At 54.2% G+C, this 15295-nt stretch overlaps 5 protein-coding genes across 5 annotated transcripts; 2 read left to right on the forward strand and 3 right to left on the reverse strand.

Moving 5' to 3' along the window:
- Window positions 1-119: 119 nt before the first annotated feature.
- Window positions 120-1562, forward strand: BDZ83DRAFT_795287 (ribonuclease P 40kDa subunit; the record flags this gene model as incomplete). The annotated part of the gene is made up of 5 exons (XM_060515834.1): window positions 120-369; window positions 449-593; window positions 649-813; window positions 875-1003; window positions 1066-1562. Exons 1-5 carry the CDS (start codon window positions 226-228, stop codon window positions 1560-1562), a joined length of 1080 nt encoding a protein of 359 aa, XP_060361215.1. The 5' UTR covers window positions 120-225.
- Window positions 1563-1607: 45 nt separating this feature from the next.
- BDZ83DRAFT_585868 (ankyrin repeat protein) lies at window positions 1608-2309 on the reverse strand (the record flags this gene model as incomplete). The annotated part of the gene is made up of 1 exon (XM_060505881.1): window positions 1608-2309. One exon carries the CDS (start codon window positions 2307-2309, stop codon window positions 1608-1610), a length of 702 nt encoding a protein of 233 aa, XP_060361216.1.
- A 1010-nt stretch (window positions 2310-3319) lies between these two features.
- On the forward strand, window positions 3320-5842 carry BDZ83DRAFT_722325 (fungal tRNA ligase adenylyltransferase; the record flags this gene model as incomplete). Its single annotated transcript, XM_060512465.1, is given in 3 exon segments — window positions 3320-3355; window positions 3365-5533; window positions 5591-5842. Coding segments are annotated over 3 exon segments (2457 nt in total).
- A 727-nt stretch (window positions 5843-6569) lies between these two features.
- Window positions 6570-8420, reverse strand: BDZ83DRAFT_585907 (uncharacterized protein; the record flags this gene model as incomplete). Its single annotated transcript, XM_060505892.1, has 5 exons — window positions 6570-7577; window positions 7628-7686; window positions 7739-7861; window positions 7916-8278; window positions 8345-8420. 5 exons carry the CDS (start codon window positions 8418-8420, stop codon window positions 6570-6572), a joined length of 1629 nt encoding a protein of 542 aa, XP_060361218.1.
- A 3022-nt stretch (window positions 8421-11442) lies between these two features.
- Window positions 11443-11797, reverse strand: BDZ83DRAFT_585896 (hydrophobin; the record flags this gene model as incomplete). The annotated part of the gene is made up of 2 exons (XM_060505889.1): window positions 11443-11490; window positions 11549-11797. 2 exons carry the CDS (start codon window positions 11795-11797, stop codon window positions 11443-11445), a joined length of 297 nt encoding a protein of 98 aa, XP_060361219.1.
- Between the last annotated feature and the right edge of the window lie 3498 nt (window positions 11798-15295).

Genomic DNA, 15295 nt, shown 5'->3' on the forward strand with positions numbered 1-15295 from the left:
CGACCAGGGACGCTATAAGTGGATCTTGAGTGTACTCCATCGACGCCTATCGTGGACACAAGAAGACCGCTCCAATATGCAATTCTCGAATCCGCGGTCAAGCTCTCGTCTCGCTCACTCACTATCACGGCCAACTTACACGCCTTGGAAATCGTGTTTGGTCCCAACTTTCAACGTCAATCAACGAAACTTGACGAACTTGCTATTGGTACTTCTGCGAAGAAAATGCTCTCATTCCCGACGCCTAGCGTCTACCAGTCGCCAAAATGCTTCGTCACATACGGCACCATGCCTCACATTGAGCCCAAGCAGCTGCCGACAAAGGGGAAGCCGTGGGCGCCTATCCTGGGCCAGGGATTCAACTACAAGGTTTGTCTTGCTAAGCTGTGCGAAACCGAAACACGGCATACCAACTTACTATCCAGACCTTTAACTGATATTGCAAAAGGTCGACCTCGTCCTACCACAGGAGTGCTTTGAGCTAGTCCGCCAAAAGCTCGTCGAGGAGCTCCCAGCACCGACGTTCCACCGTGTCATCATGACTCTCGGCCAGGCTCTGGACGGCGGGTTCTTTAATGAGTACATCAAGAGAGGTATTCATAGTCTCCCCGCAGAAAATGACGGCGCATGGGTACTGATTTTATGTAGGCAACATCCTCATGCTCTCCGAGGGCAGGACAAACGTCGAAAACGTCTTTTCACTTCGCGAAGGTCTGTTGACCATGTACCTCGACAAGGAGACGTACGAGCGTGCTGGTCTGGTTGGAAAGCCTCACGGCGTCAAGGGGAAGAGGGGCTTGAAGCCGCGATGGGGTGAGCAAGATCATCATTTCACACTACAGCTTGTCACTTTCCGAAACTAACCCCCTTCAAGTTGTGAGCTACCAGTTGCGAGACCCAGCCATGTTTCCAGGTAAAAAGGGGTTCGACAGATTGGTGTACGCTTGTAAGAATGTTCTTAACACGCCCGTGACGTGGTTATTCTGCAACGCGGCGACAACCAGTGAGCTATTCGCCCAAGCTTATCCTGTCTCTTGTACCTACTCTGACATAATCTCTTCTCAGCACCATCCCCAGATCCGCTGGACCAGTATTTCCCAACAAGATACACGTGCGAGCCCTCCCTCGCGCCCGATCTCCAGGTCCAGGTCCCACCGCTGTCACTCCCACTTGATATCATCCAAAATGGCGACAGGCCGGACCTCGAAGACTTTGCGACAGAGACGTACGAGTGGCTATCCCTCATCCGTCTGCAGAGCCCCCGCGTCAAGGAAGGGGACGTCATCGACCCATATCTATCGCGCTACCAGGTCCCTGGTGACTCGGACACGCCGTCACACGCAAAGGTGTGCAAGATCTCATGGCAAGGCTTCTTCACCTCGCACTGGGTGCGCAGCGTCCTCATCAACGCCCTTGGTGCCATGCCGTCACGAACCTGGTTCTCGCTAAGCGCGACGTGCTTTTCAAAGGGCATGACGGGCGACAGCACCGAAGTCGCATTCTTCCGGCCGCCCGAATCGCCTGGCCATTATCTCTTTTGGGAAATCAAAGGTGATGAATAGCCAGTTACTAAAAACACAGAATGTTTTTCTTCTCTTTTACTTCTTTTAACCCTGCTTCTGACGCACACTGCGCTCATCGCCGAGGTCCTGGCCGAGAACGGCATCCTCGACGAGGCGGCGCAGCTCGGCTTGGCCCGTGGCGGTGTGGAAGTCCTCCCTCTCGGCCAACTGCTCTATCCGGCGCTTGAACTCGGGGTCGACCTCGGCGGGGACTTCCTCAGCTTGGTCCATGGTGCCGAGTGTCACGGCGAGACCTTCGGGGACGGGCGGCATGTCGATGGGCGGGGCAGCGGTATCGGTGGCGGTATCGGTGGCGGTGGTGGTAGAAGTAGGAGCGGAAGCCTTAGCAGCAGCGGCGGCAGAGGCGGTTCTCTGTGTCTCGATGCCCTGCAGGTACTCGGCAATCTCCGGGTAGTCTCCCTCACCCTCAATTTTTTGGCTGGCAGTGATGCCGTCGGCGCCCTTGGCGTTGATATCGGCGCCAAGCTCTTCGACCAGGCACTTTGCAGCAGCAACGGTCTCGACGACAAAGAGCGCAGTCTCTTCGTCTTCGTCCTTGATGTCGACGTTGACGTTGAATTCGCGAATCAAGGCGCGGAGGAGCTCGAGGTGGTTGTAGCTCGCGGCGGCGTGGACGAGGGAGTAGCCGTGCTCATCCTGGCCGGAGGCGATGGCGGGGTTCTCGCGGAGGAGGGTGAGCAGGGCGTCCGGGTTGTCGGCGGCTAAGAGGTAGGGATTGGGAGCCATGGTTGGTTTGATCGGAGGAATTAGCTTGGAAACAAATATTAGGAGTGAGACTCTCGGGTCGGGAAGTTTGAGGCCAAATTAGTTTTCATCCAACAATGTTGCTGTGTTTGCTTGTTGGAAATTTTCTGCCGGATGAGGGGAGCTCCCGGCGTGACGCACACAATGGAAAGTTCATTAACCCCTCCAAAGATGGCCCTTACCGCCTACCTAGACTGGATAAGGTAATCTGCAGTGGTGGTGGGGGTTGGAGGCCCTGGGACTGTGGCCCTTTGGGAGCTGTGCTGTGCCCCTCCAAGCCCCAGTGGCCCCCCGAAAGAATCCCACGACGTTGGTGGCAGTGGCGCTTATCCATCGCGCCTGCCCAATGGACCACCGCACCCCAATGTGGAAAGCGCAAGGCACACCAGGTAATCTAAGGAAGGCACAAACCACCACGCCATTTCCCGTCAATTGGCCTCCTCCCCCCGGCGTGACTACCGACGACATCTGAGAGTTGAACTTGCACTGCTTTGAGGACTCTGTTTCTCTACTTCTTCCTCTCTTGATTTCACACCCTGTCTGTCAAGGTGTAGCCACACGCCAATATTTTGAGCTGAGGCCGCTTGATCGAGACCCCAACTTGGAACCTTTCTCTCGTCTGTTTCCCAAACGAGGCAGTATCAGTGACTCACCTCCTGTACTGCGTTTGCTGCGGTCTGTACTTGACCTAAGGTACCTCAGCCTTCACCGTTTCACCGATCTCAAGGTTGGTAGTCAAGAATTAGGCTTACATCCTATTCTCAAGTACTACAAAACAAACAAATATCTCGCCCTTCAAGGACGGATGATCAATTGAGATCACTTTCACACAACTTATCTCTTCTCCTCTCACAAGGCAGAAAGGGACAACACAAGCATCGTTCTTCGTCTTTTCCATGTTCATCGCCCGAAGGGCACTTTTCTTCGCTTCTAGACAATCTCCCCTCAATTTCAACAAATCCTTTACCACAACAATGGCGACAGCAAACGCCATGGATGCCGAGGCAGTCATGCCCAAGGTCCCATATGTTGCCCAGGACGCCGGAAAGGTCTCAGAGATGGTTCACGCCCTGAACGACGCAAAGGCCTACAATAAGTTCGCAAAGTCAAAGGGCGGCGGCTTCTCCTGCAAGAAGACATCTTTCGACGCCAAGAACTCCCAGGACGGTGTCACCGTCGACTCCTGGAAGATGCAGGAATGGGACTACAAGAAGAGAGGCCTACCCACATACGCCAGAGGACTCTTCACAGCAAGGAATCGCCGAAACGAGCATGAGATCGTGACGAGGGGTTACGACAAGTTCTTCAATGTCGGCGAGGTCAATGAGACAAAGTGGGAAAACATCATCCCGAGGACAAAGGGCCCCTATGAGCTCACCCTCAAGGAGAACGGCTGCATCATCTTCATTTCCGGCTTGGAGGATGGTACGCTGCTGGTATGCAGCAAGCACTCCACAGGTGATAGGGCCGACGCCGAGCTTAGCCATGCTACTGCTGGAGAGCGCATGATTGAGAAGCAGCTCGCTGCCCTGGGAAAGACGAAGGAGGACTTGGCCAGGGAACTTCGGGACCGGAATGCCACTGCTGTGGCCGAGCTCTGTGACGACTCCTTTGAGGAGCACATCCTCGAGTACGGCCCGGACAAGGCCGGCCTCTACATCCACGGCATCAACTTGAACCTCCCCGAGTTCGCAACCTACCCAAGCGCCCTCGTTCAGAGTTTCGGCAACGACTGGGGCTTCAAGAATGTCGGCTTGATTGTCATGGACGACGTCAACGAGGTCAAGAAATTCCTCGAGGAGGTGGCAGAGACGGGCGCATACGGTGACCGCGACGTTGAGGGCTTCGTCATCCGCTGCAAGGAGAGTTACAACCCGGACTCCGTCCCCTACCGCGACTGGTTCTTCAAGTACAAGTTTGAGGAGCCCTACCTTATGTACCGCCAGTGGCGCGAGTGCACAAAAGCAATGATCTCCGGAAAGCCGCCCCGCTACAAGAAGCACATCAAGATCACCGAGGAGTACCTTCTCTACGCCCGCCGGCGCCTTCAGGCCGACCCCAAGCTCGCCCAGCTCTATCAGCAGAACCACGGCATCATCGCTCTGCGCAACGACTTCCTCGCCTACAAGAACATGAAGGGCTCCGACGCTGCTAACCTCGAGCTCGAGGATGGGCCCAACAATGTCAACGCAGACGTAACGGGAGACGTGATCCTGTGCCCCATTGCCACCATCGGCTGCGGCAAAACTACCATCGCCGTCGCACTTCAGCAGCTATTCAACTGGGGCCACGTACAGAATGATAACATCTCAGGCAAGGGCCGGCCGCCTCGCTTCACAAAGGCCATCCTCGACCTCCTTAAAGACCACCCCGTCGTCATCGGCGACCGCAACAACGCTCAGAAGCATGAGCGCAGGCAAATCATTACCGACGTGAAGGTCCAGCACCAGACGGCCCGCCTTGTGGCTCTCTATTTCGCCCATGACAACTCCAACGTCGACGAGGTCAGGCGCATCACCCAGGAGCGTGTCATTGCCCGCGGCGATAACCACCAGACCATTCATGCTGCCACAGACGCGTCAAAGTTCCTCGGCGTCATGGAAGGCTTCATCAGCCGCTTCGAGCCCCTGGCCGCCTTCTCTCCACCCGACGACGGTTTCGACAACGTCATCAACCTCGACCCCACCGCTGGCAGCCGCGAGAACCTCGAAAAGGTCATCACCGAGCTGCACCGCATGTACCCCAACCTCGTCCCCGAGGTCCCCTCCGCCGATCAACTGGACAAGGCCATCCAGTCCGCCTTTATCGAATATAAGCCCGAGTTCAAGCACAATATCCCTGACCGCGGTCCCCGCAAGGACAAGCAGGGCCAGGGCCAGGGCCAGCAGAGTGGTCCCAAGTCGAAGAAGAAGAAGCCGCTCGAGTACATGTCCGTCGAGGTGCAGTCCCAAGAAGTCCGCGGCGTCCTCGACGGCGCCTTCAACAAGGTCGACGCCTCCACCTCCCGCTTCTACAAGCAGCTCCACCAGACCCGCCGGGTCCAGCCCAAATTCCACGTCACGCTCATGCACCGCGCCAGTTCAAAGGACAACGCGGAGCTGTGGTCAAAGTACCTCGCCCTATTCGCCGAGGCGGAAAAGGAGAATGGTACCCAGGACCAGGCCAACATCCGTCCCTTGGGCGAGTGCGCCGTCGAGCTCGAGCGGGTAAGTAGAGACCTTTCTGATCCTTTATCTACAGACTGACTGACTCTCTCTCAATAGGTTGTCTTTGATGACCGCATCATGGCCATGGTCGTCCGTCTAGTCGACCCAACAGGCCAGTGGAAGTGCACAAACAACGTCGCCCACATCACCGTCGGCACCCGCGACGACGCCGTCAAGCCAAAGGAGAGCAACGACCTCCTCGCCCGCTGGCTGGACAAGGGCACCGGCGACGAGACAGGGATTCAGGAAGTTGTCTTCGATAATAAGCCCAACCTGGAAGGAATCGTCCGGGGCGTTCTCTCAAGGTAACATGGATATGGCAACGTTGGGAGGTGAGATTTGGTGACTTAGTGGGAGATCGCATTGAGAAGAGGCGTACCCAAAAAGAAAGGGTAAATGGAGAGAATTCGTGAGAAGTGCTTTTAAATACCAAAAGTTTTAGTTTTGAAAGCTAGTTGAGGACGACATCGTGGATAGTCCTTATTTAGACCAACTCCCTTTTGAGGTTCACTTGGACAGGCTATTTCAGTACCAGGTGATGTGTTATGCGATTGAGCATCAAACGACGTGTGCTGAATGCCAGTGTCCAATTCTGAAGCGGAGAAGGACTAAGACAGCAGTAGCCATCAAAACGACTCAGCCAAAGTAGGGCATGCCAAATTCAAGAGGCCACGATGTTTTTAGGACCATCAATTATCAGAGTGACGGCGCAACAGCATTGTCGTGATGGGTAGATCATGTGGTCACATTGGAATCTGATATCATTGCACTTTGAATGCTTAATTTCATGGCTCATCCCTAAATGAATAGTGTACAGTCCTAACCCAAGGGCGAGACTTGATAAACGTGCGACGTTGATCATCCTCGTAACCCTGGGCTTGAAGGTATCCCCTCCAAACCATGGTAATCCCCAAACCAAAGTCGTTAATAAAGCAAGCCGAAAACCCAAATTTTGTCATCCGTCATCAGTGTGACTTATGTGAGTCACTAACACCATCGTACGAGATGGGTATCAATTAGAAAGTGTGAAGAGCATTTACAGCTCCTGCTTAACCTTGTCCTTGGACTCGGCTGCCTTCTTCTGGGCAGCGTCAGCACCAAGACCGATCTGGTTGGAAACCCAGTTCCAGGTGTCCTTGACGTTCTCTGCGACCTTAGCGAAGAGAGTCTCGGAAGGAGTTGAGGTACCGTACTTGAAGTACGTGTACTGCTTGCGGGCGTAGGCGCGGAGCTCATTGACAGTGGAGCCCTGAGGAACGTTGACACCGTAGCTGTCAAGGTAGCTCTTGAGCTCGCTCTCGCTCCACGTGTCAAAGAAGTTGGACTTGACCGCATCGGTGGCCTGGGACAGGTAGCTGGTGACGGAGGCGTAGGAAGTACCGCCGGCAGAGGAGGCGGAGCTGTAAGCAGACTGAGCAGCGTTGACAAGCTCATCGCGAGTGGCGTCCTTCTTGTCGGCAACGTTCTTGACAGCAGCATCACTGCTGGAGGCAAGGTACTTGCGGAGGTTCTCGGTGGAGAGATCATCGTAGGTCCAGGCGCTCCAGCCAGTGGCAGCCTTGTGCTGGTTCTTGCGAACAAGGGCACGGAGCTCATCGGTCTTGGATCCCTGGGGAACGGGAACGCCACGGGAGCCGAGGTAACCCTTAAGACGGCTCTCAGACCAAGTGCCAACAGCCTCGTTGAAGGCCTCAGTAGCAGCGTTGGAGGCAGCATCGGTAGCCTTGGCAGCAGCCTGGTTGACGTTGGAGGTTGCAGCACCGAAAGCACTGTTGGCCTTGCCAGCAATGTTGGAGTTGAGGAAGTCAGCACGGTGCTTGCGGACAAGAGCTCTCAGTTCATTGGCCTTGGTGCCTTGGGGAACAGGGATGCCGTTCTTGTCGGCAAACTCCTTGAGCTGAGACTCGCTCCAGGCGTCAATAACCATGTCGGTGAGAGTGGCATAGGCCTGCTGAGCAGAAGCGGAAGCGCTAGCGGCCTGTTCCTGAGCCTTGAGAGAAGCAAGACGGGAGTTGCGGCGGACAGAGGCGATCAGCTTGTCACGCTGTGTACGAGTTAGCAAATGTACTGCAATGGGATTTAGGCTGCACTCACGCTGGTAACCTGGGGAGCGGGGAATCCATGAGTATCAAGCCACTCCTTGAAGTCAGACTCTGCAAACAAGGTTAGCATTGACAAAGCAGTAGAGAGAGCACCAATACATACCGGACCAGGTCTCATACAGCCAGTTACCAGGGTAGGAGGCGGTCTCTCCAGCCTTCTGGGCAATGGTCTCGTAGTTGGCGCGAGCCTTCTGAAGGACGCTGTCGCGGTTGCGGGGCTGGGGGACTAGAATGATGTCAGTCTCAGAAACTTGTGATACCAAATTTGCTGTGAACATACCGGGAACGCCGTGCTTGTCAGCAAAGGCCTTGAGCTGGCTGTCGGTCCAGCTGTCCAAGATCCAGTCCTTGACGTTGAGGTAGGCGTTCTGAGCCTGGTCGCTCGTCTCGTACCAGGAGCTCTGAACCTGGGCGACGAGAGACTCTTTGTTGGCCTTGGCGGCGCCCTCGGTCTCGAGACCCTTGGCCTTCAGGTAGTTTTGGAGACGGTCGGTATCCCACGAGTTGTAAGGGGAGACAACGTAGTCGTTCCAGTTGTTCTCGATCAACTTCTCGAGATCCTTGCGGTCGGCGGGAGTAGGGTAGGGGATGTCATGGTCGGACAGCCAGCGCTCAAGCTCCGTCTCGTGCCACTTATTGTAGGCTGCGAGTAATATTTGTCAGTTTCATAAATAAATCAAGACTGTGATGAATGCTAAATATGACGTACCAGCCTTGGAGAACCAAGAGCTCGCGATGGCGCCCTGGGCAGCCAGAGCCGTCAGGACGGCGGGGAGGAAACGCATGATGTTGGTTTGCGATCAGTCTTCCAATGAAGAGCCAGAGATGGGGGTATCACGAAAAAAAGAGGCTCGGAAAGAACTGAGAAGGTGAGGAAATCGCAGAGATGTTGATGTAGAGAGGAAGAAACAGAAAGGTTAAGCTCGGGGAAGAGGCTACCAAGGGTGTAGGTGGTTTTTGTTGTGTCGACGGGAGGCGGGATGGCAAGCTACGTGCGTGTGCAGGGGGGCAGACGTAGGTAGACGCAATGTGGACGGGGAACCTAGATGAATGTGGAGGTGCATGTGCAGGCAATAGGCGGGCAAGTTGACGACAGGGAGGAGATGGGAGGCGTACAGACTACGGAGCACAAGAGAGGAAGGGGCCTTGGAGTCAACCAAAGGAAGGCAAGCGTCAAGCTTCAAGCGTGAATCGTCACCCAATGGACCGCGGATGATCTAATTCACGGCAGGAATCCATCACGTCACTGCGGTGCGATTTGGGGGAAATTGTGGCTGCATTTGTGACCTTGGGCGCCTTGGGTGCCTTGCCCGTGGATGCATCTCATCTCTCTCGTCTCGTTGCTGCGGTGGCCATGACATTCGAGGCCTTGAGGATGTAGGAAAGAGCGGATGGTTGTACATAAGGTACGTATGTAGTACGTATTTCCCACCTCTTGCCTTTGGTGCCTTCCTGGGTAAGGTGCATTGCCATACATATAACTCGCACCTGCCTGGCTCGAGAAATACTTGCCGCGGTGAAAGGAGTGACGAGCGAGGGGCTCCTGCTCTTTCGTGCCTACATTTAGGTAGTGCACCTGCCCAAGTCTTCCCTTGCCTTGCTATTCAATTTGTTTGGAGACAACAGGTCAGACGTTGAGACACTCAAACCAAACAAAGAAGGAAGAGACGTATCGTATCCATACATGACGCGCCCAAGCTCCCTCAGGCAACTGAGCATCACCTACCTACATTGTGGGCCAACACAGTACTGCGTAGGTCGACAGCCAGACAGTCAGGGCAGTCACGTCAATTCAATGCAATAGCACCGGCTCCGACAGGCCACATGCCACGATGATGTGCTCCAGAGACGATGCGGGAAAGAGCAACAAAAAAAGCTCTCCCCTCATCAGCCATTCAGAGAGCTCCGTGAAGCTCATCTCTGTCCAGCATGACGTAGCTACCCCCCTGTCTAGTGGATTTCCTATAGGTACGCGGTGCGGTGCGGGTTCGCTGCGGTGTCCGGGCTGTTTGGCGCTGCTTGGCTGGGCGGTACGTACCTGGTGCAACGTGCATAGCGCTGAACATTAAGGTTGCAGGTCAGTTTGGAGCCAGGACGGTGAAACCATTACTTTGATGGGAATTATGGGGGACATGTTTATGCCATTCATGCCATCAGACTGAGATATTTGAATTGTAGTTTGGGATTAAAGACTCAGGACGGCTTCATTTTCGTGTTCATATTAGCTTGTTTGTAGACCGATACCCAACACTTTTCATGTAAGGTAGACGCAGCTTGGGGCAAGGAAAGGTGAGGTGCACCTACCTGCGTCATTCTTAGCTCCGGCGGGAAGCTGCGAGCTCTGTCTTACTCCCTGCCTGCCCAATGGCTCTTGCCCAGGACCAATTGCTCCGGTGATGTCACTCTGAGCTAACCCCACGGTCACCACAACCAACGATGGGGTTTTGGAGAGTGAAAAATCAGCCACTTCTCCGCACCGCCACCAGCTGTCACCACAAGTTCTTTCCTCATCGTGATCCTTGGCAATGACCTACAGCCTTCGGAGTACAGGTAGGTAGGCTGCAAGGTGGTCGTGCTTGCCCATGGTGCTTCCCTTTCGATGATGGGACGGATGGGGCCGGGGAATGGGGAAATCGCCGCCAGCTGGCGGTCAGTGCTCTCCCACACCGGAAACTCACATGCTTCACCGAGAACTGCCAGACCGACAAAAGGCCTGGACCGGTCCATCAGCGTCATTGCCCCGACCCCCTTTCCCTGCTGGCGCGATTGCGGACTGGCCCTTTCTGACAGCTGCTTCGTCTCTGCACCTCCCCCAGATGTCGAGATAAGATCACATTGTCTGTCTAGAGATCGTGCTCGGCGTTCCCTGGTGAGTATGCGTGTTTGCAGTGTCAGTTGACGTGTAGACCTTGAGATCTATGTCTTGAGCTATTCATCTCATTCATCTAAGGCAGAAGTCCCTATGGTAGTGGGCCCATCAATAGCTTGCCTGCGAAAGGATCTTTAGTCGAATAATGATGGACGCGAACTTTGTGTGCTTGTAAAGTCAGTTTATGTGTAGACTCTCCTTGACTTGAGGCCTGCGTTTCAAGCCATGAATTTTGTCGATGTCAGCCAGTAATTCTCTTCGCAGCGATCTTACCTACTTAGTGGCTTCTCGTCCGCAAGATCTTGAGTCTGAATATAGAAACAATATGAGCAATTTCGAACTCCTTACTGGTGAAGATGTTGACGAAACTCTCGAATGGCAATGAGAGACCATGGCATTCGCATCGTCCTCTGTTTGAAATGGGCGAGGAACCGTGCCGAGAAGGAGAGTGGAATATGACACTGAATATTACAAACCATACCAAAAGACCATAATCAATACTGTGGATTGGTTACCCTCTGGCATAAGCCACTTGGCCCCAAGTTGTCGTTTGTCGTAAAGCCCGTGTACTTTCACGTCGATGGCTGTAAATCGCTGACACGAGCTGTGTACCTTACACTTCAATGAGTTTACCAGCAACAGAGTTGACTGACATCAACAAAACATTCATTTCCCTAGACATAGGTGTTGTACAAGCTGTCAGAAACAGCCTATATAGCCCTCATAGACTCCAAGCCTTTTCCGCCCCTGAACCCCCAGCCGTCTTCCCGTCCCAGTGTTTATAACAATTGTTGCCCATGTATATCGAATCAAGAGTACCGTTACATCCTCCCCAACTCGTACAAAATTTCCATGGCTCCGAGTTATTTCAGCTCAGGAGCTCTCTCGTCAAATAATGAAGCATCGTCGGCTTCAAGTCCACGTCCGATATAAGGCGCTTAGTCGGTGACACCGGTGGGGGTGTTGCAGAGAACGCCCTGGTCGAGCTGTGATATTTGTCAGTGATATGATCACATTACAGAGAAGACGTAGGAGAAGACTCACAATAGGCAGGACGCAGCAGCGGGCACGCTGTCCGATTGCGGAGCAGATGGAGCTGAACTCGTCGGCCGAGGTGGGTGCCTCGGGCGGGTTGCCGCAGTCGAGGTCAGCGACGCCGAGGACGTCCGTCGCGCAGCACTGCGAGGTGCCGTAGAGGCCGGAGCAAGGGACGTAGACGGCCTGGCGCTCCTCGAGGGGTGCGGAGAGAGCGACGCCGGCGAAGAGGGCGGTGAGGGCGGTGGTGAATCTCATGATGGCGGTGGGTTGGTTTGGTGTAAGTGGGTATGTAGTAGATGGGAATAGAAGAGTGATTGTTGTAAGCTGTAGATGAGGCTTGTTGGTGTGATGGAGCTGATGAGTGGAGAGAAGGAAGATGGCATCAACGGGGACTGACGTGCTTTCTTATATAGAGATTTCAGACAAGACGTGACGACCGCAAAGACATGTACAAGACACTCGTCTTGACCTTCGTCACAGGCCTCCGGTCTCGATGACGATGTCTCTGACCAAGTTCCCCAAGCAAAGGACGCGCTTGCGCCGCCTCGACGACGGACTTCTGTCCCAATCCTTGAACAGCGTGACATCGTGATGGCCCCCTACCATCTTAGACGGGAGACAGCTATATCCCCTCCCCCTTGCGCCCCCCTTTGATTGTGGAGTGACGAAGACGGCTTGTGTCGATCTCATGTTCGATAGGGACTCCTCACTCGATAAATGTGAGGATGGGAGCTCAGGGGAGGTAGCCGGGTGTAGGGGCAAGGTAATTCTGTGGTTCGAGACGGGTGAACGGGGTATACAACCCCTATTACTGAGGATAATGGAGGTGTGAACAGGAATACTCGGATCGGTACCTGAAATCTCCAGTGGGACTCTCGAGGGCTGCCACACACATGTACTACATGTAGAGTAGGCACACACTGTTGAATCGGCTGAGGCCGCTTAGCCGTCACCTTGGCGAGCAAACAGCCGTCCTCTTCATATCATAGGCCGCCGTCGTTACCCACGGCGGAGTAAGGACTGGAGACTGGTAGGTAGGCAGCGTGTAAGTGGTCAAGAAGGCAAGCCATTGAACCACAAGCTGATAACTCTTACCAAATGACTGTCCAACCGACGTTCAGCAACGTATAGACAGCACTGGTAGTCTACAAGGAGATTTTCCTCACAAATAACGGGGATGGACGAGGTTCTCTGTCTCTCCTCAGCCTTGGGATGACGGGGATATTTTGGGAGATATCGGAGTCACCGGACGACGCTGGCACAAATCAGCATCGGCAGACTATCCCATCCCAAAACCACGACAATGGGAGACTGCCACTGTGGCACTGCGTCGTCTCTGCATCTGCAGATGCGCCCGTGAACTGTCCGCGACCCTGGTCTGCCTCTGACGCAGGGTTCTGCTGCAAGAGAGTGTGCGCCCAAAAGGTGGGTGTGCCCATCCGACCTGAACTCCACATGGGAACAACGGTCCTCGAACGGGTTTCCTTGTTTTTTTCGCCTTCCAGAATAGTCTGGGTAAACGTCCGAATAGAGAGAGATAGGAACGAAAAGGAATGTGGGGAATACTTGCTTCCATACTGCGCAGAAGCGACTACATTAGTTGATCCGTTTGGCTGATACATTTTGGTCCTATGCGTATGCCAGCGTGACATGGCGTTCAAGCCTCAAACCGAAAATGACGACGCGACGAGATATCGCTACCGAACCCCATGACTTCTTGGGCGAGCCGCCAGGGCATGAAGAACGAGGAGATGAAGACTGACGACGGTGGCCGAATCATTACCCCGAGCCTAAACCTCAACGGCAACCTGCCGTTCCAGAACGTGCCAGAGACACCAGAGAGGAGGCGTATGTGCGTGATCTATCATCTCGAACATGAAAGACATGGGGCTTGCAAGCCACAAAGTCGCAGTCCTCATCCAGAAACAGAACCTGGCGATCTAGCAATCACCATCGCATGAGCCCCAATTACGCATGGCAGAAAACGGCCCCCAGCCCCGGCCAGTAAGGAACACTAGTCGCTTCTCTACTCTCCTCCAGAAACAGACTCCCTGTTCCTTGCTTGCCGAGCTCGTCTGTCTACAGCTTCATATGGGCGTGCAATACGTCAGGTACTACGCTCTTACGTTGCCAGATCGGGCCAAGTCGGTCAATTGTTTTCGAATCACGGCCCGGGGGTGAGGGCGCCGTGCCTGCCTCCGGGCTTCCCTGTTTCCCAAGAAGTGCATATATGCATTCGGGGATTCTGCCAGAACAGGATTTCGAGATGGATCCCGGGCTAGGACCTAGAGCTCAACGTAGAGATCAAAGGTGGTGATGGTGGAGAGAAAGGAGAATTCCGTCCTGGGGTTGCGTCGATCGGAGACGAGGATGGTGGTATAGATGTGATAATACCCAGCCGCTGCCTCGCCTCGCCTTGCACTACACTGCATTGCAGTACCCATTGCCATGCCTCAGCACAATAGAGATCGTCACCGCGGCGGCTGTTTCCCTGAGTCGCGGTGGCGAGACAATACAAGAGAGAGGAGGCTCGAGTAAGGTAGTATTTGTCCCTCCATGCGCTCGACTTCGACCGGGTTCTGACCTCATTCCAATACAGCCGCATGGAAGCACTCGGCACGGCACCGGCAGGCAAATCAAAAGGGAATTGGGCCAAATCATGGCAATAGCCAAGGAAAGACAATGGCTCGGTTACCTCCAACAAAGAAGAAGCACTAATAAACAGCCAAGCCGAGAAACCATCAACGTCTTGAGACGTCGTTGGTCCGCGCCTACGGGCTACCGGGGCCAGCCCATCACTTGGAGGAAAGCGGGGAGGCAGTTAGGAGGACGACCTATATGTGCCGCTCCCCTGCATCTTAACTGCCGGTATTCACACCACACACAACAATACACACCCCCTGAAAGAAGTCTACCATCCATGATTGGTTTTCTGGAAGGGGAAAAGAGCGTCATTTCGGCGTATGCTGACTGCCCATTGGTGACTAGCAACTTTAGTCCATGTGCCACTTCGGCCTTGACCGTTGGGGAGTTGGGCAGTAAAAGGACTACTTTTTGCATCAGTTGTCTGTGCTGCTTTACTTTCTTTCCAACGGCCGACGATCCCCTCGTGTCAAACGGCAGGACAAGCGTGGCTGAGGAGGGAGGACCACAGGAAGATCAGCATCGACGCCACGACTAGCTACTTCGTTAAATTCTTTTTGGGAACACGCTGCATCTTGCATCCTCTTTTTTTCCCCTGAGCAGCTGGACAACGGGTAGATCTTGACCTGTTTAGAGGACTGCCAAAAAACGTGTCAAGCGTTCTAACAATAGATGAAGTGTAGGGTGCCTCTTTCGAGCCCAATGAAATGGGGACAACTGGGAATAGGATAACAGCTGTGATGAAAAGAAGAGATGAACGGCAGCGACTACCAGCTCGTACCAGGCGTGCCAGGTAAGAGAAATGCATGATTTATGTCGATCAACAAGAGATTTAGAAATTTAGCCGCCAGGCTTTTCGTTCATACTCATCAAATGCCTGGCCCGGTCCCAAGGTACGTAGTGAAGTCGGACGTGGAGCCCCGGGCGGCAGATGGGGCCGGCCGCGATTCTTTCCCTCTAAAACTTCCCGCCGGCGGCTTCTCCCCCAGATCGGGGGCCGAAAAGTTCATGTCTCACCTTGTAAGGCTTACCGCCAACTTTGGCCATCACGCAATGCATGAAGCAGCTTAGAATACAGTAGTAAGGAACGGCGCAAGGGGAAAGGGGAAG

The sequence above is a fragment of the Colletotrichum acutatum genome (genome assembly GCF_030867785.1).
Source record: "Colletotrichum acutatum strain CBS 112980 chromosome Unknown BDZ83scaffold_101, whole genome shotgun sequence".
NCBI lineage: Eukaryota > Fungi > Ascomycota > Sordariomycetes > Glomerellales > Glomerellaceae > Colletotrichum > Colletotrichum acutatum.